The following is a 10,794-nucleotide window of genomic DNA, read 5'->3' on the forward strand; positions in this document are numbered from 1 at the left end:
CACTTAGATTTAACAGATACTCTTGAAAATGAACAAAGTGAGGCTGTGTCGTTTCAAAGAAAACAACTGACAGCATTTGTTGCTAATGATAAAAATCAACCTTTCAAGTGAAAATTAAAATTTTGGAAACTTTGTATCCAGCACCACGAATCTGACAGCTTCTTCCATACTTAAAGACTCTTCTGATACCTTGTTATATCAACAAATATTATTTTTTGATATTGTGTAAGATGTATGAACATTAGAACATCTGCATAACTCGATGTAACTGATATTTTCCATATGACCAATGCATGTTATAAAGAACGTATAAGAACCATTTAAGTGTAAGACAGGGGCGCCTGGGTGGCTCAGTCAGTTAAGCGTCCGACTTCGGCTCAGGTCATGACCTCACAGCTCGTGAGTTCAAGCCCCCCATCGGGCTCTGTGCTGACAGCTCAGAGCCGGGAGACTGCTACAGATTCTCTCTCTCTCTCTCTCTCTGTTCTCCCCTGCTTGCACTCTGTCTCTGTCTCTCAAAAATGAGTAAGTGCTAAAATAAATTTTTTTTTAAGTGTAAGACGGATCAATGGATTTTAATGTAAAGGAACAAAAAAACTCAGATATTTCTGATTCCACATTACAACTAACCTTTAAGAAATTACCACTTGTTGATTAGTACAACATTAAAGAATATCATTAAAGAATAAACACAACATTAAAGAATATCCACAATTATCTAAAAAGACTAATAAAATACTCCTTCACTTTCTAGCTATATGTTACATGGTTAACTTCTACAAAACCAGACATTAAAGAGGTTTACTTATCACTATATTTCTTGTTTTAGAAAACATTATTTATGCTGGCATGCAATGGACCATTATTTTAAATGAATTAAAAAAGATATTTTAAAATTCTGTTTTAATCTCTAACACAGTACTAATAAATCACATAAATAAAAGCTCTTGTCCTCTGTTCTTTTTAGGAGTATATAAAGTGGTCCCAAGAGTCAAAAAGTTTGAAATCCACTGCTCTAGTCCCCAGCCAAAAGAAGGCATACAACAAATTTCTTTAACTTACTTTTCACCATCTTATTCTGCCTAAAATTGTCTCTGCCCTTCAGCACCAACACTATTTCAAACCAGATTACAAACTCCGGATGATGGAAATAGGAACAAAATGTTTTACACATATATACACATATATGAAAAGAGTGGTTGCATGCAATAACACAATGTGGAGGACACAATACATGTTAGATCCTCATAAGGAATGGCCTTCTCAATAATTACTACAGGAAGGGTTCAGAGCTCAGCAGCATAAAAAGTCTTCTATTGCCTATTTCTCAGTTCAGGTTTATACCAAACAGAAAGAGTAACAACAGCTAACATTTTCTGAGCTTTTGTTATGTATCAAAGGGTTTTATCTGTTTAGTCTTTACAGATACATTATGAAATAGACACTATCATCCCCAATATGCAGAACAGAGGCAGAGCTGAAATTAAAATACATGCAGAACCTGTATCCTAAACCAGCATAAACATGGCCTCCCACTGTAACAATACTTACAGATATATCTTGAGTAAATACACAACTGAGTAAACATCTGATTAGCATAACTACTGCAGTTAAGTTCAAAAAACACATTCCTTTCTATCACTGTGTAAACTTAGATCTCCTCAGAAGGCTGGTCATTTTCTCTCACTACTTTGGTTCAATTATTTGACAAATATTCAAACAACAGAGATAACCTACGAACAAACACCTATGAAGATTCCTTCCCAATTTACAGAAGTCATTATAACCATGAATTATAATATTAAAGAAAGCTACATAATAGATGTCCTTATTAAACTCCTTTTATTATGAAAAGTAACTTTTGGTTTCTCTAAATCTTAAAAATACAGGAGGTAAAATTAGAGGAAAAGTTAAAATGGTGTTATTAAACAAATACTCAAAGCAAGAAAATGCTTCTCTGAATCTGTAATTGACTAGACTGGAACTTAGCGATATTCTGATGAAGATTCTGGGGATAAAATTCTTTTATGGTGAAATAAACTGTGTCACCTCCAAATTACACAGTGTGGGCACATTATCAGGACCCAAAGGCCATGTTTCCACTATTACATAAGTAACTCTTACTTGTTCTTGCAGGTAAATTTGGGAAGGGAGAGAGAGGCCAGGAATTTTCAGGAAAGTTATGTATATACACCCTCATAAATCACTCTGCTACATGAGTAGAGCAGAAGCAGGATAAAGGACAACTGCCACTGTCCTTCTACTACTTTTTCTACTGTATTACAAGAACCCACCTAGACCAGGGACTGAATTCCTCCAACACTAGGAAAAGACTGGCTAGTGGTTTTTTATACTTGCTAAACTTCAGAATGAGTTTCTGCATTTTTAGTCCTTTACCTCTAACTATGTAATGAAGACTATTTCCATTAAGGCATTTTCAATTTTATCTAACAGATGTCGTATGGTGTATTTCAGAGAATAGAGTGTAAAAAACTGCATTTCACCTACCAGTAACCAAGACTTCGAAGGTAATCCAATTCAATCTTGGGGAGACATAGAGGGTGTACAAGAAAGAGATGTGTCCCTGATCACTTTCTCCTTCCTATATTCACTGACCCTCTATCTTTCCAGGAAAAATAAGCCTTGGAATGGCTATATACAGCTGCTAGAAGGGCAGGGATTGCTGCTTGAGGGTATAAATTTGCATCCAATAAAATTAAATCCTAGAAAACTCAACTGGGAATTCCCATCCTCCACCACATCACTCCTAAACCTACCTCATTTACAAACCATTTCTTCTCTTTGCATCCCCATATCCCAACTCTTCCAGAATAACTTTTGTTTCAGAAATACTTAATGAGATTTCAATTATTATTTCTAAATATTTTGACATTCTTATATACTTATATTATTTTACCTCCGTTAGAACTGAGAATACGTGCCATTGGAATGAATACTGTTAAAATGGTAAATATGGAAAGCAATAGAGAAAAAAGCCTGCTAGATATAATTTGTTATCTTCCTGTTAACCCTAAATCTTAAAATATAATCCTGTCTCTAGACTCAAATGTAAATAGATTTCTAAATCCCAATGAATTTTAATCTTGGATTTAGATATTTACCAGAAAAGCTTCAGCTTTGCATTTAAATAACAAAATAAAACCACTTCTGCACTACTTTAAACTTTCAATGTTTCCCTCACTTGTTGGAACAACGAATTAACGGGAAAACAAACCTAATCTCTGAATCAGTTAAAAAATGTACCACCTTTGGGGCGCCTGGGTGGCGCAGTTGGCTAAGCGTCCGACTTCAGCCAGGTCACGATCTCGCGGTCCGTGAGTTCGAGCCCCGCGTCGGGCTCTGGGCTGATGGCTCAGAGCCTGGAGCCTGTTTCCGATTCTGTGTCTCCCTCTCTCTCTGCCCCTCCCCCGTTCATGCTCTGTCTCTCTCTGTCCCAAAAATAAATAAAAAAAAAAAACGTTGAAAAAAAAAATGTACCACCTTTATGCATCCTCTGGCTTCTCATCTAGGAAGCAGCAAGGGAAGAGCAAAAGTATCCCTCAAATGATCTTTCCTACTCCTCAACCTGCTCATTTCTAACAAACCTGGCCTTGGATCTATATATAAACAACACTTTCCTACAGAAGTTGGGGTTGCCAGGAACAAGCAGACTAGCACTTCCTTCAAACTGCCTAACCTTTAGACTTCTGGATCACAACTAAACAATTTAAATCAGAGAAAAAAAGGCTTTAAACAGTCTGGCAGTTCCTCAAAAGGTCAAACATATATAGACTTACCATATGACCCAACAATTCCATTCCTAGCTGTAGACTCAAGAGAAGTAAAACCATGCCCACACAAAAACTTGTACACCAATGTTTATAGCAGTATTATTCTCAACAGCCAAAAAGGGGAAACAACTCTAATGCCCAACAAGTAATGAATAATAAAATGTGGTCTACTCATACAATGGAATATTATTCACCTATAAAAGGAATGAAATACTAAGACATGACACAATATAGATGAATTTTTAAACATTAGAAGAAGCCAATCACAAGAGGCCATATATTACGTTTCCATTTACATGAAATGTCCAGCACAGGCAAAATCCATAGAGATACACAGATTAGTCGTTGCCTAATGCTGGGGGAGGGCTGAAAGGAAAAAGGGAGTGTGTTGGCTAATGGGAACAGGGCTGTGTTGGTGAAAATGTTCTAAAATTGTGGTGATGCGTGGGCAACTCTGTAAATATACTAAAAATCATCTAATTATACACTTGAAGTAAGTGAAATACACAGTATGTGAATTATATCTCAATAAAACTTTTATTTAAAGAAGATTTTAATGTGCTTTTATTAATCTATTTAATTTTTCAAGTCCGTTCATTTTTTTAACTTTCAAAAGGACACAAACAAAGCTTCCTATTTGCTTAGTCTGTCTCAGCCTGACTAAATCTTTAGAATACATAACCCACAAGAACGGAAATGATCACAGAAGTTCCACAAATTCAGAGATATATACATACACACAGATATATATGATAAACATAACAAAATATAGGATCTACATAATAGGCATGTGTTAATTATCATCCGGTACAGCCCAGTTTTTAGACACTTGGATAAAGTCTGGTTGGGAACAGCTAGTGGGAAGCAGTTTTTCACCCTATCCTCTTTCCAAACAGATCCATCTACTCATTCTATTTCACCTCCTCCCAAAATAAACTCAACATTTATAATTTGAACAACGTTTGCAAGGTGATTATGCTATATTCCTACGGCCACCCTAACTCCTTTTGGAACTAATGATCAAAGTAAAAAGCTTTCACTGGGTTTTCCAGGACACCCACAGGAACTAGATTTAAACAATCAGTCAAGAGCATTATTATAAGCCACGAGAATGTGATAACAGGGCTCACTACAGGGGATAGAATCACAGGCGTCCTTGGCTTTTAGTTCTAAGTAAAACTTAACCCAATATACTGGAGGAATATGCACTATTCAAATAAGAAATTAGTATATGGTTTGCATTAAATAACAGAAAATTTTAAATTGTTCTGAAGGCACTTTGAAAATATTACATCAATGATATGCCCACTCAAAAAAGAAAAAAAAAACACAAAAGCAACTTATAAAATATGGTTACCAAACGTGTTACAGCCCACTGGCAATTTGATATAATAAAAAAGAAATCAAGAGCATGCCTTGGAATTACAATCAACGTTTTATTTTTTTTTTAATTTTTTTTTTTAACGTTTATTTATTTTTGAGACAGAGAGAGACAGAGCATGAACAGGGAAGGGACAGAGAGAGAGGGAGACACAGAATCTGAAACAGGCTCCAGGCTCTGAGCGGTCAGCACAGAGCCCGACGCGGGGCTCGAACTCACGGACCGTGAGATCATGACCTGAGCCGAAGTCGGACGCCCAACCGACCAAGCCACCCGGGCGCCCCAACAATCAACGTTTTAAAATAAGATGAAGTTCTGCTGATTTTTCCCATGTGGAGACATTCTAAGTTTTATCTTATATATTCATTTATTTTTTTTAATTTTTTTAAATGTTTATTTATTTTTGAGAGAGAGAGACAGAGTACAAGTGGGGGAGGGGCAGAGAGAGAGGTAGACACAGAATCTTAAACAGACTCCAGGCTCCAAGCTGTCAGCACAGAGCCTGACGTGGGGCTCGAACTCACCAACCGCAAGATCATGACCTGATCCAAAGTTGGACGCCCAAGTGACTGAGCCACCCGGGCGTCCCACTTACATGTTCTTTTAATACTAAAAAAAACCAAAAACACCTACTGCAGCTATTTTGCTAGGCAGCTTTACAAAACACCATCACTTGAATCTAAATGAACTTTAATGAGCAAGTAACATCACTGAAAACAAAGGCAGACAAGAAAAAAAAATACGTCTGTGCTGGATGTCTTTGAACAGGTATAGATTTTGGAAGAGGAAAAGAGAAGGAGCCTGCAGAATTTAAGAATTCCAAGGAGGGACTGTCAAACTAAATATACTTCCCAGGATTGAGAAGCAAGTAATGAAACTCTTTTACTGATGGTAGTGTGTTGAATGTAGACAGAATATAGACAGAGGTCGCAAAAGCCCAGAAATCACTTTAGCCTGGAAGCTCCCTGGGTGAAGAGATTGTGTTTTATCTTTGGATTCCTGGTGATTGGCATAAAGGAGATCAATATTAAAAGGGGAAAATGTCTAGACTATTTCTCTCTCTCTCTCTCTCTCACACACACACACACACACACACACGCACGCGCACACACACAGACACACACACACACACACACACACAGGCGGGGGGAGGGGGAGGTTGTTCAAAGCCAGCACCAAATATTAAATCTGAATTCACAAAACTAATGGAATCCCTCAGCCTATTTTTCCCTCCAAATCTTTTTTCCAATAAACTCGAACAATCCACTAGTGAAGTTTCTTAAGTATCCTAAAAAAGTGCATCTGATTTAAAAGGTCCCAGATCAAACGTTTTAAAACACAAAATCTACTGTTTTATGCCTACAAAGTATACAAGTATGTAAGTACATGAAAAATAGAAGTGAAGAAGTTGAAATACAAACATCAGATTTTTAAAATACTTAAATGTACAAACTCAAGTTTAAAATGTGTAAGAAAGCGGGGCCCAGATTCCCCCAAAAGTTATCAAGACATTAAAATGTTTAAGTAGCTATACTTCCCTCTTAGAACAATGCACAATCACAAAACAAAATTTTTTCCAAAGCAAGTATCTCGTAGACCCAGCAAGATGTCCACATCTGTTAAAAGTCCACCAAGACTTAAGCAGTGAACACGGACTACAGGCACCAGGGGGCCTCCCAAGAATAACTCGATAGTAAAAGAAAAGGTAAGTAAGAGTTCCTGGTAAAACTTTCCTATCCAGTCTTAAGACTGCTGGAAGGCTTTCACATCTGGAGCAAATAAACTGTAGTTTGTTACACAACGGGCACATACAGAACTGACGAGAAACCAACACACAGACTGAAAAAAGGAACTAGCCGGCCCCTCACCCCCAGGAATACAATTTTCTTTGATGATTTTCCAAATATAAGAATATACTGCGCTTCGCTGTTGTCAAGTTACCTTCAGGTAACCTGAAAGCAAGTAAGTTAGTGCATATGCACTCTAACGATTTCCAACAGAAAAGGCTAAATTTTTTTGAAGGCTTAGTATCTTTTCTACACACTCACAAAGCAATTAGTGGTGAGGCAAATTTTAGGGTAAAGGGATTCACTGGCACAAGACTGCGATTAAGTGTGAATAATACCCTGGTCTCTCCATCTCTTCCCATTCCCTCTATCCCCCACCCCAACATAAAATTGTTCAGTAAAAACAGAAGGACCAGGAAACTTCAAAAGCAGCGAAGACTTGTAAATACCTTTCACACACGAGAGGCTTTTACAATAAAGTAGACCTTTCTAAGTTTGTGCAGAAATTAAATCCTGCTCAAGCCTGTTAAATTCTCAAACCCGAAAGCCGATCCCGTCAGCAAACGTGTCTACATATTCTTGAGTGCATCTTCAGCTCGAGTCAAAGACTTCTGTTTTACTATTTTTTTAACCTAAATAATAAATAGGAGGTACTCAACTCCCGCTAATGTTACCCCCTCCTTAAACAGAGTTCGTCCTACAGCATCATGCAAAAATGCAGAAGAGGTCCAACAACTGTCTCAATGAGAAGATTTTTATAAAATTCACTCCCGGAACAAGAATCGGAGGCAGCCAAGGGCAATGCACAAAGAGAACAGAGAAGAAATACACGTTCCACGGACATACAATGCACAGAAACTCGCATCCTCGCACCCTCCTTGGGAAGGGTCACCCAGCACCCTTGGGCTCCTCGTAGCCCCCGGCCAGCGCGATGCCATGACGGTCCCCGAGGGTTCGCGGGGACATTGCCCGCCGGGCAGCCCGCGGGGACAGCCCCTCTCGAATTGCCTCCGGCCGACCGTGTTCCTGGAGGCCGCTCCCCCCGGGCCAACCAGCCTCTTCGCCCCCCGCCTCCGCAGCCGCCGCGGGGCGGAAACGGGGGTCCCCTCGGGTTCGGCGGCGAGGGGGAATGAGGGCTGAAGGGGGCGCCCCCTCCTTGCGGCAGGCCGGGCCCCGCACTCACCCTCCAGCAGTCGGGTGATGAGACTGTCCACGTTCAGCTCCCCGTCCGCCATCTTGTCGGCACCAGACGCTCCTTCCCAGCAGCGGGAACAAGGGCTTCACGGCGGCGGAGGCTGCGGCGACGGCTCGGCGCTCCCTCACCTACAAGTCACGCGGCGTTTCGACCCCGGTTCCAACTCCCTCTTTTCCCCGGGCCCTCCCCCCACCCCCTCCCCACCAAGTAGTGGAGCGCGCGTACACTCGGAGGCCCACACGATAAATAAATAAATAAACAAGTGGAGCCCCCAAGAACCGGGCCGCGTCAGACCCAGCCGCCACCTCCTCCTCCTCGGCACCGCCCAACTCCGCAAAGCTCACCAGCGCCGCCGACGGCCCCACCCGCAGCTCCACTTACAGCACACCACCCTTCCCCGCCACCGCGCCACGCAACCCTCCGCGCAGGCGCACGGCGCACGCCTCCGCGGCCCCCACCACAGCTGTGGCTTTTGCGCAATCGCACTGGACTCCGTTCTCCCGCCGCTGCCGCCGCTGCTGCTTTCGCGCAGGTGCGTCGCCCTCACTCGCCACTTCCACTGCGCCGAATCGCCACGGCGGCGCAGGCGCCCCGAGGCTCGCGGGGCTCGCCGCGCTGGGGAAGCTCCCATTAGGCAGAACGAGCGTGGGCAGTGGCTGACCTTCCCGCTGTTCAGCTGCCCTGGCAGGGGCCCTGTGCACACCGCGTTGTTGTGCCCTTCCCGCCTCTTTTTTCTTTTCTTGTCTTCCTTTCCTAGTTTTGCAAGCAATTCCTCATGTTTCCATTAATCGGGAAACGTGGACTACATTATCCACGTTTGAAAACCAGGTTTGCGCGTTTGGGAAGCTGGAAGGGGTTGAGTTACTTTGATGGAAAAGTTTGACATTGCAGACGAGGGATTTTCTACCCCATCATTCCACAAGGCTAGTTGCCCAAGTGTCCCTGGATGAAATACGTTAAAGTGGGCTCTGGAAAGGTCAGCAATAATATCTCAACGTGGGTACCGCTCTCTGCCTTCTGTGTAGTACATCCACACATCTTACATCTTTATTCACTCTGTGCATACTATTTTATCCCAGTGCTTTTTTTTGTCCAGACCTCCGTTATATTAATCATCCTGCCTTGTGATTGTTCATGCATTTGTCTCCTACACTCGACTGTAAGCTTCTACAGGGTAGACCCACCCAGTGTCTGGCACGTAGAAGAGACAGAGAAAGACGGAAGTTCAGAAAGATTGGTTGCCCAGCTGTTCTTTCCACATAATTTCAGGGAGAGTAGCCACGAAAAAGATACTCTGGCAAGCCAGAGTTTTTGGCCTGTTCTAAGAAAGTGGTCAGACCAAAGGTCTCTACTCATTCCTCAGGTGTTAGTCCAGAAACCCAGGCAAGGTGCTGTCCTGAGGTCAAGGCAGTGCTTCTTCCACTGACCTATCACTAATACTAGCCAACATTGAGATTTCTGGATGTACTCTGGCACTGTTGTAAGATTTCTACATTATCTTATTTAATCCTTAAACCAGCCCTATGAGGTAAGAACTATTATAACCTCTACTTTGCAGATGGCATTAACTGAGGTACAGAATGATTAATTATGTTGGCCCAAATCACACAAGTAACTAGCATATCTGGGATTCAAACCCAGGAATCTAGTGCCAGTGTCTGCATTCTTAGCAATTGTGAAATGTTATCACAGTACATGTTAAGCTGAGACTTAAATATGCATGTGCTATCTCACAAACTTGGAAAGTAGAAACCAATCGAGTAGAAACTCGATTGTCCAATTGAGTGCTTTATAATGGCCCAGATGACTGACAGAGCTGGGATTTCCTAGTGCCTTTTTCCCCCCCTAGCTTTTTCTCCATTTCAGGATTTAGCTTGTATATCGACAGTGGGCATAGAACAGGTGACCAGCAATAATGGTGATCCTGAATAGTTTTCACAGGCTCATTGCCAGTTCATGTTGGGGCTTTTAGGGTGAAGAAATGGCTCTTCATCACACTCTTGTTCTGTTAAAGAACATTTATTTATACCCTGTTTTATTCCAAAAGAAGGGATTTAAGGTAGCTTATGAAAATACATGCAGTAGGATAAATTAAAAGTAAGTAAAGAGAAAAATAGGACCAAAAAAAAAAAAGTGGGAAAGATAAGATAAAGCCAGCAGTTTTGTATGCAAAATGCATGGTGCAAGATACTATTGGTTTGCTAGGGATAGGCCACAAATGTGATTCTCAGCTTTTTAGCAACCAGGGAAAAGATCAGTTGCAAGTGGAGTAGGTGTTCTAGCTGAGCTGGAACTAGGACTCAAATACAACAGCTGTGGTTTTGGATGCCACTTCCCCACATCTCTCCCATGAAACTCTTTGAGAATAACAGAATGCTTGGGAACAATTAAGTAAGTGACTGCTTATCTTCCAACTTTCATGGGACCCGTGAATCCCATGAAGCTTTGAACCCTGTCCACAATTAGGGTTTAAATACATGCAGACATGTTTAATAGACAAGGGACACCCAAAGGAAACTGTATTGCACAGGGAGAAAGTAAGCTTCTATAGAGAAATCACCACAAGTGGGGCAGCGAGAGGCCAGTCTCAACAGAGTTGTGGGAGGCAGAAGGGATTGGAAAGTGATCCTGAGTACTGCC

General features: G+C 41.4%; 1 protein-coding gene across 2 annotated transcripts in view; it reads right to left on the bottom strand.

Moving 5' to 3' along the window:
• PPP1CB (protein phosphatase 1 catalytic subunit beta) overlaps positions 1 to 8,576 on the bottom strand; it is a 42,816-nt gene extending 34,240 nt beyond the window's left edge. Inside the window, exons 1-2 of one of the 2 annotated variants that reach the window (XM_047067574.1) lie at positions 8,499 to 8,576; positions 8,143 to 8,282 (exon numbers count right to left, since the gene is read on the bottom strand). In XM_047067574.1, coding sequence (XP_046923530.1) covers positions 8,143 to 8,194 — 52 coding nt within the window. In that variant the 5' untranslated portion in view covers positions 8,195 to 8,282; positions 8,499 to 8,576. Of the gene's footprint in view, positions 1 to 8,142; positions 8,328 to 8,498 lie in introns of those variants that run through there. The other variant, XM_047067573.1, reaches the window with a different exon arrangement.
• Between the last annotated feature and the right edge of the window lie 2,218 nt (positions 8,577 to 10,794).

Source organism: Lynx rufus, unplaced genomic scaffold (genome assembly GCF_022079265.1).
Source record: "Lynx rufus isolate CCGP_SWC_20201006 ecotype Redwood Valley unplaced genomic scaffold, mLynRuf1.p SCAF_8, whole genome shotgun sequence".
In the NCBI taxonomy this organism is placed as follows: domain Eukaryota; kingdom Metazoa; phylum Chordata; class Mammalia; order Carnivora; family Felidae; genus Lynx; species Lynx rufus.